At 37.5% G+C, this 17,635-nt stretch overlaps 1 protein-coding gene across 3 annotated transcripts in view; it reads left to right on the top strand.

The window, feature by feature from the left end:
• The window catches only part of TMCC1 (transmembrane and coiled-coil domain family 1), a 251,422-nt gene that overhangs the window by 59,010 nt on the left and 174,777 nt on the right, over positions 1-17,635 (top strand). Inside the window, exons 2-3 of one of the 3 annotated variants that reach the window (XM_027584063.1) lie at positions 1,281-1,336; positions 4,933-5,624. In XM_027584063.1, coding sequence (XP_027439864.1) covers positions 5,058-5,624 — 567 coding nt within the window. In that variant the 5' untranslated portion in view covers positions 1,281-1,336; positions 4,933-5,057. Of the gene's footprint in view, positions 1-1,280; positions 1,337-4,930; positions 5,625-17,635 lie in introns of those variants that run through there. The other 2 variants (XM_027584064.2, XM_027584070.2) reach the window with 2 other exon arrangements.

Below are 17,635 nucleotides of genomic sequence, written 5' to 3'. Positions count from 1 at the left end.
GCAGGGAGCCCAATGCAGGACTTGAGCCCAGGACTCTGGGATCATGACCTAAGCCCAAGGCAGATGCTTAACCAACTGAGCCACCCAGGCTCCCCCATCTAGCCTCTTTCCTTACTCCCAAAACTGTGTTTATTGGTCTTCTAGCTGGGTTTCTAAGCTTCTGTATCTTGGTCCATATCTTCTTTCTTATTTATTTGTCTTCTCAGCCTTCAAAGCTCAGCTAAAGCTTCTTTCCCTTTCATGAAGCTTTCCCGAACAAATTTAATCTTAACTGATCTTCTAATGGTAATTGCAGTTTTCCTCACACATTTTAGCTTTAATGATATTCTTTTGTGCTATTTTCCTTAAGTTTCAAGTATGTAAATCTTACTTTCTGTCCCAGATTGTGAGTTCCTTGAGGGCAGGATAATATGCTTGCTTGCTTTTTTTTTTTTTTTTAAGGTCCCTTTTCCCTTTATTTTTTTTTATTTTATTTTTTAAAGATTTTTTAAATTTTTATTTATTTGACAGAGAGAGACACAGCGAGAGAGGGAACACAAGTAGGGGGAGTGGGAGAGGGAGAAGCAGGCTTCCCGCTGAGCAGGGAACCTGATGGCGGGGCTCGATCCCAGGACCCTGGGATCATGACCTGAGCCGAAGGTAGACGCTTAATGACTGAGCCACCCAGGCGCCCCAGGATAATATGCTTTCATTTGGTCTGTGTAATGCTGAGCACATAGCAGATGCCCCCCAAATACTTGTCTAATTAAATTGCCTCTCTGGTAATGGCTGTCAGAAGATCATTTCTCCACAAAAATTTCAGTTTTCTTGCTTCCTGATTCTCAATTGTTCATGGTAGATACAGTGTTTAGAGTTTGTTTTGAATGCAAAATTGCAGATAAAGAATTGCAAGCTACTTGAAAAAATATTTGCTTATAAAATTGTTATGTACTTGTCTTGCATTTCATGTTACTTTAAGATTAGAATTAATAGACATTCCTAATTCAGTATCATAGTGTAAAAATATTCATTGCTATTTAATGACATGCGTACTTCCTTAAGTACTAACAAGTGAACACTCTTTTTTCCAAAATGTCTTCTTTGTTGATTATAGTTTTTCTTGATTATATTTTTGAAAAATTAGAAAATACTGAAAATACTAGAAAAAACTATCCTACTCCTACCAGTGAGAGATAAATGTTAACATTTGTTATATATAAACTCAGTTTTTTCTATGTAAATATAGTTAACTTCTCCCCTCTAAGTTTTTCAATTTGTAATTCTTAATGTTTGCTTTTCAGCTTGTCCTAAAAGGATTCCTGTACACCTTGGAAGTGCTTGAGGAAGAGTGATAAAGGCAAGTATACAACTCTCTATGGTTAGTGAAATAACTTGGTTCATAGCCAAACCAAAAAGCTTTGGTCACTGTATCAAAAAAAAGATAATTTATTAATTTGAATGGTTTTCCAGAGCACCCTCCTAAATATTTACCAGACTTTTAAAACAACTTTAAATTTATCCCTGATATTAATTTGTAGTGGCTTGTTTCTTGAATGTGAAGTAATGTCGTAATACGTCTTTGGTGAAACTGTTGTAGAAAAATTGTTAAAAATTCTGAGAATTGAACAAAGTTCTCTGAAATGCCTGCTCTGTAAATAGCTACCTTTTCCTTTTCTTTTCCCTCCTTTGTAGTCCTTCCCCTTGTCCCTTTTCCCCATACCCTTTTGCTCCCTATTCTCTGTCTACCTTTTCTAGTTTACTTATAAGAACTTTACTTTTCAGAGAAGCTGAGTGAATAAAAGAGAAGCCAACGTTTCTTTCTTACAAAAGCACACTTAACTTTCTGGTTGAACTTCTTTGTGTTAAACCAGGTATCTCAATATTATTATTTGGAGAGTTTTATAAACTGAGCAGCTGTATACTCATTTGAATTTGCTGTCTTAAAGAAGAAAATAAGGGAGTCCTAAAAAACTTTGACATTACGAATTCCTTTAGTGTTTGCATTCTTACTGTCAGCAATTTTATAATTACTACATCATCATTGTCTTTGGTATTTTGGGCACAGTATTTCACCTTCCTTAATATTTGGCATATATTGAAAGGTAACCTTAAAGATTTTCTGTTGGCCTACAGAAAATTTTAGCAAGCTTCAAAATTTTGGCCATATTTCTTGTTTGTGTTGATATCACAGCAATAATGCAGGTGATAGCTACAAGTGTATATACTAATACATTGTAGAGGTAGTTCAGCAGGTTGTTTTTCAAAATTCTTATCTTACAACTTGATATTTAAAGCTTAATTTAGGTTTCTTTAGGGTTCCATGCTAAGTAAGCCTCTACTAGTTAGTACAGTTAAGGAATGTCTTGCCTTTACAAATGTTAGAATTCATTACTGTTCTAGTATATAACCTTTGCAGCTGTATAGATGGCCTGTGTAAGCTTTGGCTTGACACCCTATTTCTAGGTTTTCCTAGGAATGCTGGCATTTTTTGTTTGTAATCATTTCCAGTTATTTGAAAATAAAAATGATGTACAAATGCTATTGAAATCTCAAATGAAGTTACTGACATTTAAAATGTACTATGTTTTCCTTTTTTTTTTTTTAATAAGAAGCAGATGCCCGCTTGATTAGTTTATAACACTGCCCAAAGAAACAAGTTTACAGATAATATCTTTATACGAGACAAGTAGGTCATTTGGCTTTCCAGCTAACCTTGATACCATTCCTTTAATCATGGTATCTTTTACTCTCATGGAAAACTTATTTTATATTTTTTGTTTCCAAAAACAAAAAAGTCAGTTGTATTATTTAGCTAATACAATACAAATAAGGAAAAGAGTAAATTACTTCCTTATTGTCAGTCTGCTGCTTTCACATCCTCACATCTTCTTAGGGTCTAAATTGCCTAGTACAATAAGAGATTAGTTACTGGATTATCTTGGTTACATAACTCTTACTCTCTGAGGCGCTTAATGCTTTGCAGAGTGGAAATAATTCAATAACTATTAGTCTCCTCTACAAACTCAGGAGGGAAGGTGAGTATAATTAAATACATGTACTATTGGCAACATTTTTGCCCTCAAGGAGCCCCAGAAAACTCCAGTAAAGGTCAAGATAGTCATTAACCTAATAAGGATTAAGGGATTCTTTCTTGGCTCCCCCAATGGGACGAGGAAAAAACAAAAGCAGTGCACAATTAGGACAAGGGTAAGAAGCCCCATTTCAGTGTGGCCACAAAGAATTTGAGCAGAAGGCAGTGAAATTTCCCATTCCCATGAGTAGTTTGGGAGCAAAGAATTTTGTGGTATTTAGAAAGTAGGAAGGTACTGGTGAGAGATAAATGTCCTTAAGTCTGTCACAACATTTATGCCCCTGAGTCACAAAGAGGTCAGGAGGTGGGGAAATAGGCATGAAAAAAATATGGACAGCAGAGCCACAATGACAGTACCATATATATACATGGTAAGGTCTTTTGAGAGTAATTACCATGAGGAAGACCCTAGCAGGTTTGTATGCCAATCCCTCTGAACTCCAGCAGCCTTGAGTTCACAGTGAACTCTTTTACATCCAGCTAATTTATGATGGCTACTTGGTGGCAAGGAGTCTCCATATCCCCACAGCATGAGGGGCCTCATTGGTAGTGACTTAGGCTGTTCAAAGTATGTGGTAGTGTAGGGAGTTTTAAAGCTTGTTGAACAAAAGGTTGAGGGAAAATAGGGGAATAACTTCCCACACCATATTTTGTCCTCTCTAGCAGGTTCTGTGCATTAATACAAATTTATATATTTGCAAAAACTCAGTAAAAAAATACTACCTGTTTCTTTCCATTAAGAAAAATCTCATTCCTACCATCTTCCCCTCCTCTTTTTTTTGCATGTAATTTCCATAACCATAGCAGTTATGTTGACTTTACATCTCTTAGTTTCAGCTTCCTTTTAATTTCCTGAGTTTAATATTGGTGTGTGGTTGCATTTTGACCTTTCTTTTTTTCTACCCTTCCTTCATACCCAGTTACTGTGTTACTTCTTTGTTTTTGAATTTGTGTGGATATGTGGAAAACTTCTGTCAGCGATGACACTATTCAGAGAAAGGGATTTCTTTGAATCTCTTTTCTTTTTTTGCAGGGTAGGATAGGGTGGATACTGATTCCAACTATCCAACACTTGTCCATTTGAGATGTAAACTATCTTGCCTGCTGTTCCCCACCTCTGGAATGACTCAATCTCTTTTCTTGATAGCTGGTACTGAGCAAAGCTCTAGTCTCTCTGAAGATATAGTCTGTGTGGATCATTTGCTCTTATGGTGCCAGACGGTCATTTGTGCTTCAGAGAATTCAGCTTACAAGATTTTTATTTCCTTTTTCTTCTCAATAGAGCAAGCCTATCACCCCTGTTTACCAGTGAACTTGACAAATATGAATGGTAACAAGAAATTCCTCTTTTTCATTAAAATCCATACACAGTTGGATTGGGATATCCACTTCTCATTGTTCTTTGATTTTACTTTGCTGAGTTCCAGCATATGGACATTTAACTGTGGTTATGAGTGAGAGGAATTAAATTGCCTCAGCTACACTGTACATATTGAATGGTCTGTTCCCTCTTGATTTCCCAAGTAATGGCTATTCTGTCAACTGTTATTATGGTTTCCATTCCAAGATGACTCCTCTAGTATCCAGTTCTTCATATATTGAAACTTGTAGGGATTTTTTTTTTTTTTAAACATTGCTGTTTTCATTTGCTATGTACTTGTTTCTGAGCTTTTTCTCCTATTGTAGAAAATAATGATTACCCACTATCTAGAAAACTGTCTTTTAATCTTCTGATTAAAGATTGCTTAATGATAGTGCCTATTTGTTTGGCTAGAGGCATGTTTTTCTTTAACACTGGAGATTTTGCATGGATTTATAATAAGAGGCTCTTTTCTTTCTTTCTTTTTTTTTTTTAACATTAGATAGGCATGAAGCCTCCGTCTCACAGCTGCATGTGTAGTTACTGTTGAAGCAAATGCCTACCTAATTTGACAGTCTTGGTGTGTTTAAGTTTTTGAGTTTGCAAATAAGCGTATTAAGTCTACTGATGGAGCCTTCGGGCAGTGAACAGTTATATGAGGACCCTGATCCTGGAGGCAAATCCCAAGATGCAGAGGCCAGAAAGCAGACAGAATCAGAACAAAAGTTGTCTAAAATGACCCACAATGCTTTGGAGAACATTAATGTGATTGGCCAAGGCTTGAAGCATCTCTTCCAGCACCAGCGCAGGAGGTCATCAGTGTCTCCACACGATGTGCAACAAATTCAGGCAGATCCAGAACCTGAAATGGATCTGGAAAGCCAGAACGCATGTGCTGAGATTGATGGTGTCCCCACCCACCCCACAGCTCTGAATCGTGTCCTGCAGCAGATCCGAGTGCCACCCAAGATGAAGAGGGGGACAAGCTTACATAGTAGGCGGGGCAAACCAGAGGCCCCGAAAGGAAGTCCCCAAATCAACAGGAAATCTGGCCAGGAGATGGCAACTGTTATGCAGTCGGGCCGACCCAGGTCTTCATCCACAACTGATGCTCCATCCAGCTCTGCTATGATGGAAATAGCTTGTGCTGCTGCTGCTGCATGTCTGCCAGGGGATGAGGCAACTGCAGAGCGGGTAAGTCTGCTAGATTTCCTTTTTCTGCTAACTTACTGTTCTTTGAGCTAGTATTCTCCACATTTACCTTTGGTAACTAAAAAGAGGTACCTCAGCAAGTACCTCAAAGTTGTGGTAAAAAATAGTTTTGTTTTCATTGAATAAATGGGATGAATAATATTTATTCTAGCAATTGAATGGATGCTTATAATTCCTGTTTGCTTCCTAACATATTGCTGTATTTTATTTTACCCTTTTGCTAAAACCTTCAGTATCCTTCATGTGTTTTTTATGTGTTAAAAGGCTCAGTTTTATGGTAGAGTAGCAAAGATGCTTCGTTTGTTCTTGTTTTGGTTTTGCACATGAATTGACTTTCTTACATTAATGAAGACAAGAAAGTTCTAGAATCTGAGTTTTTCTGTGCTTAGCATGAGTATATACTAAATTGCTTATAATTTTCATATACACTGTAACACATCATTGGCATTCAATGTACATTTGCATTCTCTAGTAGAGCATATGCATTCTTATAATTTACTTTTTTTTTTTAAGATTTTAAAAATTTTTTGAGAGAGCACGAGTGCATGAATAGGGGGAGGGGCAGAGGGAGAGGAATAGAGACAAGCGGACTCTGCACTGAGCGCGGAGTCTGATGCGGGGCTTTATCTCATGACCCTGAGATCAGTACCTGAGCTGAGACCAAGAGTCAGATGCTCAACTGACTGAGCCACCCAGGTACCCCTATAATTTACTCTTAATAAACAGGTTTTTTAGGTCTGCCTGAATGGGACAGCTAGGCTTAACAATTTAGAGGAAACTCTTTTCATATAACTTTTTTTTTAAAGATTTTATTTATTTATTTGACACAGAGAGAGAGACAGCACAAGTAGGCAGAGTGGCAGGCAGAGGGAGAGGGAGAAGCAGGCTCTCCACTGAGCAGCGAGCCGGACACGGGGCTCCATCCCAGGACCCCAGGATCATGACCCGAGCCAAGGGCAGCTGCTTAACCAACTGAGCCACCCAGGCGCCCCTCTTTTCATATAACTTTCACTTCCATGTCTTATGGAAGTTATGGTTAGTTGAGGCATATAGAAGATATAGTTCTGCTAGGGTTTGAAAACAGGTACATGTAGCCAGGCAGGTAGTGACAATGAGTGAACCCATGTTACGTGACTTGGACAAACTGAAGAGTGTAAGTGCTGTCTAAAGGGGCAGTGTCGTCTTAGCTTTAGTTGATTGTTTTGATTTAGGACTGTGAGCCCAGTCTTGCCAGACCTTCTGATTTTTCAAGAGAAACTTGAAAGATAGCTTAGTAATCTTGTGATTTTTGACATATTATGGAAGCCAAACAACATATTTATGGGCTAAGTCTGCCCTGTAAGTTACCATCTTGCTGTTTTTTGGCTTTACTTTTATGTATTCCTGAAGGTTTTGATGATTAGTCAGTCGCTTAATTCTGTGTCTGTTTCTGGCATAGGTAAATTTATTTTACTGGATATTTAGCTTGGAAATCCAAATATTGAATCGAGTACCTTTAAACCTCTCCTATTTAAAGGTGACATTAAAAACAAGCAAACAAGTAATGGACAGTAAATCACTTCAAGAATTAAGCCTGTCCAGATAACATATCCATCAGAATAACAGAATCATGAGAATAAAGATTCAGATCATTAAAATTAAAGGTATAAATGAAGAAAAGTAATATATATTTATGTGCAAAGTAATATATATTTATGTGCATAATAGCTATCTTTGAAATAAAAAAGGTGTTTGGTCATTGACAAAGGACAAAAATGTTGACAATAAAACCTAACAGTGCAACTATATAATTCGTCTTAATCTGTACCAGAGAACACCAAGACATTTTTTTAAAGATTTATTTATTTATTTTAAGAGAGAATGAGCGAGTGCGTGCATGCCCAAGCCCGGGGCGGGGGGGGGGGGGGGGGGCGCGGGGAAGAGTCTCAAGCGGACTCCATGCTGAGTGCAGTCTGACGCTAAGTTCCATCTCACAACCCTGAGATCACGACCTGAGCCGAAACCGAGTTGGATACTTAACTGACTGTACCACCCAGGCGTCCCTAAGAAATTTTTTTACTAGTGATTCTGAGATTATAGACTTTTATGTTAAAAAGAACATTACAGGTAAAGCATACTGTATGCATTTATATTATTTTGAAAAACTTCATAGAGGGGCACCTGCGTGACTCAGCTGGTTAAGCATCTGCCTTTGGCTCCAGCTCTGAGTTGGGCTCTCTGCTCAGCAGGGAGTCTGCTTCTCCCTCTCCCTCTGTCCCTGTGTGTCCCCTCCCCCGCCTCGTGCTTTCTCGCTTCACTCTCAAATAAATAAAATCTTAAAAAACAAACAAAACTTCATAGAGAGCCAAGGGAGAACATTTTTAAAAAATTGTTTCTTTAATACATGTATTTACAGCAAAACCACCAATTTCATTTTTTAAATTTTAATTCCAGTGTAGTTAACATACAGTATTATATTAATTTCAGGTGTACAATTTAGTGATTTCAACAATTCCATATATTAGTGCTAATCAAGGTAAAGGTACTCTTAATTACCTTCACCTGTTTCACTCATCTGCAACCATTTGTTTGTTCTTTATAGTTGAGAGTCTGGGTTTTTTTCCTTTGTTCTTTTGTTTCTTAAATTCTACATATGAGTGAAATGATTTGCTATATGTCTTTCTCAGACTGACTTCGCTTAGCATTATACTGTCTAGATCAGTCCATGTTGTTGCAAGTGGCAAGATTTCATTCTTTTTTTTATGACTGAATAATATTCCATTGTGTATATATACACTATATCTTCTTTATCCATTCATCTGTCAGTGGTCACTTGGGCTGCTTCCATTACTTGGCTATTGTAAATAATGCTGCAGTAAACATAGGGGTGCATGTATGTTTTCAAATTAGTATTGTGTTCTTTTTTTTAAAGATTTTATTTATTTATTTGAGAGAGAGAGAGAATGAGAGATAGAAAGCACGAGAGGGAAGAGGGTCAGAGGGAGAAGCAGACTCCCTGCTGAGCAGGAAGCCCGATGTGGGACTCGATCCCAGAACTCCAGGATCATGACCTGAGTCGAAGGCAGTCGCTTAACCAACTGAGCCACCCAGGCACCCCTCAAATTAGTATTGTATTCTTTGGATAAATACCCAGAAGTGGGTATTTTGGCAATTACTGGATCCTATGGTGGTTCTATTTTTAATTACTTTAACTTAAAACCAAGACCTTAAGTTTTTAAAATATAAACCTACTGATTGGACTTCTATACCTTTCTTGTGCTCATTGCATGGACTATAGTTTCCAGTTTAAAAATTTTTATAAAGTGGAGTGATAACCTGGTGATACTTATGAAGCAGTGTGGGACAGACTCTTAGATTTTTTTCCCCAAGACCCTTAGATTTTAATAATCTTTTGAAAGGCCTTGCCCACTTTAAATTCATTTTTAAAAAAGTAGTGTGCTTCTCTTGAGTCTTTCCAAAGCACCTTAGTTTTCATAGAAACAACAGCCCTTTATTTTATACTCTATCTTATTGGTTTATATAGTATTTAATTAAACTGTTTAATTATAGTGAATATAACAAACTGATGTGGGAGCAAGATGTATATGGAAGTGTACCAACCATGAACATTGATTATCCTGTGAATATAAAGTCTGCATATCTTTAAGAGAAAATGGAAAGTTTAAGAATGAATGGCAAGTTGGTTAAGTGGAGATTAGTCTGGAGACTTTCTCCTCTGTTGTATCTTAGTAGGAGAGTGTTTCAAATTCTAAATACTGGCTTCTCTATTTTTGTATCTTTTTTTTTTTTTAAACTCATGTCTGAGGATGAAATGTTTTAATACTGGTGATAATTGCTTACGTACGCTGATATTTCTGTCTATATGTTAACATTCTTATACACGTGCATGTACATGTACCTGTGTACAAACATAACCCTAGAGACACATGTTGAATTGATTTTCCAGTATATCCATTGTGTTTGAAAGCCACCTGCTTCTGCCTTAGCCATCTGCCACATAACCAGTCTGGTTTTCAAAGTAGGTTCTTGGCCTTTAAGTTAGATTCCTTTTCAAAATTCAGATTTGCAAATATTATTTGTGCCTAATATATAAAAAGCATGGCTTTGATCTCATGATGGAAATGAGCCCTGGGTGGAACAATTATGACATGTTGAACACAAAGGTTCTCATTCCCTTCCTTTTTGGATTTACGAGTGTATGTCTTTTTCCCACAGAAAAATCTTATTACACATCCACTCTGCTGCAATATTTGAAATGTGTTCTTTTCTAAAAAGTAAATATATGGGCACTTAATAAATATATGCCATATATAGTTGGTCAAATTATATCACTTAAAGGATCATCTTCAATTTCACAAAGGCAGTTTTTTCTGTAAATGCTTTGTGATTTGAAAGTTATATAAAGTTAAATATTTTGAATTTGAAAGAAACATATTTAATGTAGAAAACATTGAAAATGCAGAAAGTAAAAGAAGGAGAAACCAAAAATAAGTATTGCCAATAGTTTGGTTTGTTTTCTTAATATACTACTTACTTAAATATGAAAAAATATCTAGGAGAAAATTTATTTATTTATTTTAGACTTTACCTTTTTTATTTATTTTTTTAAAAGATTTTATTTATGTATTTGACAGAGAGACACAGCGAAAGAGGGAACACAAGCAGGGGGAGCGGGAGACGGAGAAGCAGGCTTCCCCCTGAGCAGGGAGCCTGATGCGGGGCTTGATCCCAGGACCCTGGGATCATGACCTGAGCCCAAGGCAGACGCTTAACGACTGGGCCACCCAGGCGCCCCTAGGAGAAAATTTAAATTTAGTTCCGTTAAGATTATTTTTAAAATAAAACCAGAATCTTATTACTAAATGCATAATTTTATGTCTGTTTTGATTCAAATTCTGTCTTGAGCATTTTTAGATATCCATAAATATTCTTTTTTTTTTAAGATTTATTTATTTGAGAGAGAGTGAGAGCAAGTTCCGGGGAGGCAGAGGGAGAGGGAGAGAGAAACTTAAGGAGAGTCCGAGTGAGGACAGAGCCTAGCATGGGGCTTGATCTCATGACCCTGAGATCATGACTGGAGCCAAAATCAAGAGTTGGATACTTAACTGACTGAGTCACCCAGGCGCCCCCCCCATAAATATTCTTTCATAGATTTTTACTGATTACATAATAACATATTTTGTTGTAATACCATAATTTATGGTAACTTTTTATATATTGAGTAGGAGATAGAGAAATGAAAGTATTTAAATTTCCATTGTAATTTCTTTTATGTAGGATAATATACGAAATACTTATTAATCGAGATATTTAGGAGTGGTAGTAATGATAGTGATAGCTATGTTCATTGTGTGCTTATGTGGCAGGCAATATATTAAACACATTATACAGCAGCCCTATTTTTTTTTCTTGATGAAGTAGCAGAGGCATAGAGAAAGTATGCCATGGTTTCAGAACTTAAATACTAAATGTAGGCCATTTACATTTACATTTTGATGAGTATGTTTTAGTAACTCCTCTCTTCTAGGCATTATCTGATTCAAAAGCTGCTTTCACCTACCATACCAGATGGTCTCTCCATTTTAATATGCTGGACATTGGTCTGAGTATTTGGGAGATCCAAGAATGTACTTTTACTTTCTGTACTTTAAAATGTAAACTTCATCTATATGGATAATATGATAGAAACAATCAGCTATTGGCACTAAATTTATGAAAATTCAGGGTTAGCATTTCATACACAAGATAGTCTTATTTCAAATCCTTCTGAAATCCTTCAGATTTTTAAAAATGGCTACTACATAAGATTGTTTCTGTTATACTTACTATTCACCTTTAAGGTTGTCCGGGGTATCTGAAAACTTTCTGATCCTAGACTCAGTGAACTTACAGTCTAGTTAGAGAAATAGCAAACAATATAAACCAGTATCTGGAGGCGCCTGGGTGGCTCAGTTGTTAAGCATCTGCCTTAGGCTCAGGTCATGATCCCAGCGTCCTAGAATGGAGCCTCCGTCAGGCTTCCTGCTGCTTCTCCCTCTCCAGCTCCCCCTGCTTGTGTTCCCTCTCTCCCTGTCTCTCTCTCTCTGTCAAATAAAGAAATAAAATCTTAAAAAAAAAAAAGGCAGTATCTGTATGATAAGTGTATGGACAAGTTGAGAAGATGAAAGATCCTTTTGGTTTGAAGTGAATAGAAAGAGGAGGAGTAGGAGGTGGCTGCATTGATTTGGATCTTGTAGGGGAAATAGGATTTAGATCTGTGAGTACGTGAGGGTAGAAGAAAGGGTTATTTCAGAAAGGGGAATGAACAAGGAAATAGAATTTATTGGCAGGATAGTTAATAGAGTGGTCAAAGAAACATGCATGTCAGCTGCCTCAGGTCATTTTTGGAATGAGAGTATAAACTTGTCTCTCTTTTTTCTCTCATATCATCTATTCAACATACTTGACCAAATTTCTGAATGTCTGTTATATGCAAGATATTCTGATAAATGTTGTGGTGCACATTTAGGTACATAACACTTGTCCCAATCTCTTAAGATTTTGAGAACTAGCCAGAAAGAGAATATGTACAGCTAGAAGAGCAAGTAATTTATGAATTTTTTAAAAAGATTTTATTTATTTATTTGAGAGAGAGAAAAAGAGAACACTCCTCCAGGGGGGAGGGGCAGAGGGAGAAGCAGGCTCCCCGCTGAGCAGGGAGCCCAAAGCAGGGCATGATCCTAGGACCTGGGATCATGACCTGAGCTGAAGGCAGAAGTTTAACTGACTGAGCCACCTAGGTGCCCCAGTAATTTATGAATTTTAATAAAGCACTTTAACATAAATTATCTCACTTGATCTTCTTAGTAATTTTATTAGATGGTAATGACGGTCCTTATTGTCATTAATTCACAAACTAGGAAGCATAAGTGATTTCAGGGTCACAGAACTTGTAAATAGGAGTGAAGCTTTTGATTTCTGTAGGCTAGTTCTCTTTCTGTAACACTCTGCTGCCTCCACAATATTAATACAAGATAGAATGTGTTAAGTGCCACAAGCAATATAAAAATGTGTTTAGGGAAGGAGTAATTCTGTCCAGAGGAATCTGGGAAAGACTTTAAAGAAGGGCTTTAGGATGTTGGCGTGGGTAATGGGAAGTAAGGATCTCCTCTAAGTTAAAGACTCTTGAATAAAACAAATTCATGTTTTCTTAGTAAACATATACTCTTTCAAGGTGTATGGACTTGAATGATATGGCCTGTCACGTTTTGGCTGATGGGTTGAGAGAAGACTTAGAACTGTCCACAGGGCTTGTAAGAGGTGCCACGTCTTAGCTTTGATATCCCTCCCAACATCTAGTAGGACACCATTTTGCGTTCAAATATCACATGCAGAAATAGCATTTTAGGGTATTTTTTGAATAATGAGCAAATCCTCTTCTCTGCATCTTAAGTGTTGTATTCTTTGGAGTTTTAACCATAACCATACCACTCTTTTCACTCTTCTGTGAACTTAAGTGCTGTCATACTTTCAGCTTCTACCAAATACTGGTCTCCAACTGGACCAGTCCTGTGATTTTCAGAATTAGTTATCTCACTGTCTGTTCGTTGTCTGCATAGGTAATTCTAACACATCATTTCCAAATTTAAATTCATCATCATCTCTCATAAACCTTTTTATCTTCTAGTATGTTTTCTGTCTTAGTTGTTTCCAAACTTGTGTGAATATGGAAGAAATCATTTAGGACACTAGTTGAAAATAAATTTTTATGCCCCACGCCCAGAATTTCTGATTTAGAAGGTCTGGTATGGAGCCTAGAAAACCCTATTTAAAATCAAGGCCCCAGATGATTCTAGTGCAATCAGCCCATGAGTTTGAGAATCACTAGATCTGACTTTCTGGAGCCACCAGTCACCCACGTTGGCATATAATAACCTTAAGAGTTATTCTGGCACAGAATAACCTTAAGAGTTGTTCTGATCTCTTTTCACTCCTCAATCACACAATCCCCAAATTTGCCCCTGTTCTCCATTCCTAAGTTCATGCCTTAGATTGGGCCTTCATTCATCTCATTGCGCTTTCAGATCCTTTCTCTGTGCGGCATGTAGCCTGTGAGAGCTACCTAAAACACAAAGCAAAGGATGCCATTTCCACTGCTTAAAAACCCTTCACTGGCTCCACCATTATGTGAGGAGTAAAGAAAGTTCCTTAAAATGACATGCAAGGCCTTCCATGATTTAGCCCTTGTGTACTTATTTACCTCATGCCATTCCCTGCCTCATACAGAACCTAGCACTTGTTTCCCACACTTTTTATTCTTCTAAAGTTTTCATATTTCCATATCATGGTTAATGCTTTTAGTCATTTAGTCAGCAAATATATATTATCTGATATGTTCTAGGCACTGTGGATATTATGATGAACAAAACCAGATGTGATTCTTGCTCTCATGGAGTTTATAATCAGATGGGGACATATATTAAACAATCATTCAAAACAAGTCTAAATTTTCAACTGTGACAAGTGCTACTGGAGCCTATCATAGGGACATTTGACCTAGTTAAGGAAGTCCGGGTATGACTTTCCTGAGGAAGTGAAAGAGATTGAAAGGATAAACTGAGGTTTATCTGAATGAGGTAACTGAGCTGCAGGTACAAAGGCCCTAAGAATGGAGGAGTTTTGCTGCATATAAAGGATAGAATGGCAGGTGTATATACTTGGCCTGTGTGTATGCATGCAAGTGCATACCAGTTAAGGCTGGAGAGATAGGTGCAGTTCATACAGAGGTTTGCAGACAAGGTTAAGCAGGTTTTCTCAACCTACAAGGATGAGTAGCATCAAAGAATTTTAAGCAAGGCTTGGGGGTAGGGGAGAGTGCAGTATGAACTTTGTGATTAGAGACTATAACTGTGCTTATAGCATGGAGAGTGGATTGGAGTAGATTTAGATTGAATGCAGGTAGATGAGCCAGCAGGCTATTATAGCAGTCCAAGTGAGAGAGGACAGTAATTTAGATCAAAGAATTGATGGTAGAAGTGAAGACAAGAGTTATGTGAGGGCAGGGTATCTTATTCATATTCCCTATGCCTAATACTTCTGCCCTTGGTTTATCTGTTCAGTGAATTTAGTAGTAAATAGACATGGGAGCAAGAAAGGAGATCTGATTAGTGAGTTTGAGAATGTATATGGCTAAATCTTTGAAATGGAGTAAGACTTCATTCAGTCATTCATCAGTATTTATTAAATACTATGTATTTAGGCAATGTTCTAGGTAGTTCAGATACATCAGAAAACAAAACAGGCAGAGATTTCTGCCCTTACGGAGTTTTCTTCATATTGAAGGAGATAACGTATAATTTGTTTATTACATTTGTTGTATGTTATGTTGTGAGATGATAAGTATTATGGAAAAAAAATAAAATGAGATAACAGAGATCAAGAGGGTGTATGGAGGGGAGGTGAGTTGTAGTTGTAAAGTGGGATGGGGTAGGCCTTATCGAGAAGGTAACATTTTAGTTAAGACTTGAGGAGAGAAGGAGTTAGTCATGTGGCGGGCTATCTGGAGGATAAGTATTTAAGGCAGATGAAGTAACCCTAGGGTGGGAGCCTGCCTGAATGCTAAAGGAATGGCAAGGAGGCCAGTGTGAAAAAGCTGAGGGAGCCTGGCACCGTAGTAAGAGATAGTTCAGAGAAGTCACAGATGGCCAGATCAGGTAGAGTTTCATAGACATTGTAAGGACTAAATGAGATGCAGAGCCATTAGATGTTTTGAGCATAAGAGTGATATAATAATCTGACTTTTTAAAAAATATTTTATTTATTTATTAGAGCGAGAGAGCACAAGCTGGGGGAGCAGCAGGCAGAGGGAGAAGCAGACTCCCCACTGAGCAGGGAGCCTCATGTGGGACTCTATCTCAGGATCCCAGGATCATGACCTGAGCTGAAGGCAGACACTTAACTGCCTGAGCCACCCAGGTGCCCCCATCTGACTTATTTTTTAAAGAATCACTCCGACTACCATGTGAGTAGACTGCAGGGAGTCTAGGGTAGAAGGAGAACAGTTAGGAGTCTGTTGTAGAATCTAGGCAAGAAATTATGATGGCTGAAACCAGGGTCTTAGCAGCCTTAAATAGAGCAGTCAGATCAAAGCAAGAGAATAACAATGATCAGTTTGAAGGTCCTGAATAGGATTCCCTAGAAGGCAAGTGGAGTTGATTAGCAAGAGGGGTTCTCTATGAAGAAAGGAATAATGAGTGTTGATGTAAATTTTATGCAAGAGCATAAAATACCTTAGAAAAACTATTAAGTTATTGTAATGGAAGACCCAATGAAAGAATAAAAGCTTATGATGGCTATGGAATGTGTGTTTTCATGACTATAGGCTAGAGATAGGCCATATTTTGAAGCAGTGGTAACATTCATAGTGGTCCTGAAGTCAAGTATACATTTTATGGTATAAATTGAGATTATTTAAGTAAATGCTTTGAAATTTTAATGTAGTATGTAAGTGTGCCTCAGTGTTAGGATACTGTTAATGTTTAAAAGTGAAGTGGTAACATAAGGGAAGAAATGGACAGTAGAATTAGGGGAGAAAGGAGGCCTTCAAATTCAGAATAGTTTAGTTTGGTTACCTCAACGTTTTTACATATAATCATTGTTTCGTGGTGAGTCAAACTTTGAAACACTCAGATTACTTGTAAGATTATTAAGTCAGATTTTATACTTCATCCTCAAATTGAAGAGTAGTAAATAATTATCGCCTTAAAATTTCCTTGATTATAATGGAAAACAATTTAAGAAGAAAAAAGGCTTCTGTCCTGGATTTGCCATTTACTAGCTGAGTGATTTTAAACAAGCTTGTTACTTAACTATCTGAATTTTATTTTATTATTATTTTTTTTAAGATTTTATTTACTTGAGAGAGTGTAAGAGCAGGGCTGGGGAGGGGCAGAGGGAGAGGGAGCAGCACACTCCCCACTGAGCAGGGATCCTGATGTGGGGCTCGATCCCAGGACCCTGGGATCATGACCTGAGCTGGAGGCAGATGCTTAACTGACTGAGCCACCCAGGTGCCCCAGCTATCTGAATTTTAGTGCTCTTGCCAACTTTGTTCTTTGAATATATGATGTAGAATATGAAAAATTGTACAGATGAAAGTGCAAACCTGGGTGAGTGCACCAAAAGCTTCCATGGTGATGTCTCTGTTTATGTGCTCTTCTTTTATATCTGTTACTAAAACACTGTGGGATCAGAAACAGTTTTTTTGCTATTGTTTGTTTTTCATACATTTGCTCAGTAAGTGTTTTTATGAGTATTTGACCTAACATTGTTTTTGGTCAGTGCTCTACAAACTTTTTCTGTAAATAGTGATAGTAAATATTTTTGACCATCTGGTCTCTTGCAACTATTCAGCTCTGCATTGTAGCATGAAAGCAGCCACCCACAATATGTAAATGCATACCTGGGTTTGGCTGTGGTGAACAGTGTCTGGGCTGTGGCCCACACTTCATCCACCCCGGTTTGCTGAGAATATATGAGTGAATAAAACAAAGAATATTTGTCTTCGTGGAGTTTACTGTATAGTAAGAGGAGTAACATGTAAATAAAATAGTTATCCCCTACTTTTCAAAAAGTTCACATTAAACTTTTGCTTTTATGAAAGACCTACGTTAGTGCTTGTTTTGGCTAACTGAAAAAAATCTGAAGAGGAATTTTGCTTTTACAAAAAAAGGTGAAAAGTGACGGTGGCGTTCAGTGTTTATTTTGCAGTGGGCAGTTACAGAGGTCACACCCCTAGCAGTAAAAGTAGCACTGCCAAGCTCCTTTCCTGGTAACTACACTCAGCATCTCCGCATCAAGCTCTTATAGCTTTGAACTGTGAGCATCTGTGTCTGTGAGCATCTGTGCTTTATCTCAATTTATTTTATGCATCTGTTACCAAGATGTGTCCTAGGGTATCAGAAACACCTAAGAGAGGTTACTTTTTGAGTCTGGGGATCAAAAATTTTTTCATA

The sequence above is a fragment of the Zalophus californianus genome, chromosome 1 (genome assembly GCF_009762305.2).
Source record: "Zalophus californianus isolate mZalCal1 chromosome 1, mZalCal1.pri.v2, whole genome shotgun sequence".
Lineage (NCBI taxonomy): Eukaryota > Metazoa > Chordata > Mammalia > Carnivora > Otariidae > Zalophus > Zalophus californianus.
The sequence above is the reverse complement of the archived record's forward strand: the minus strand, read 5'-3'. Positions and strand labels throughout refer to the sequence as shown.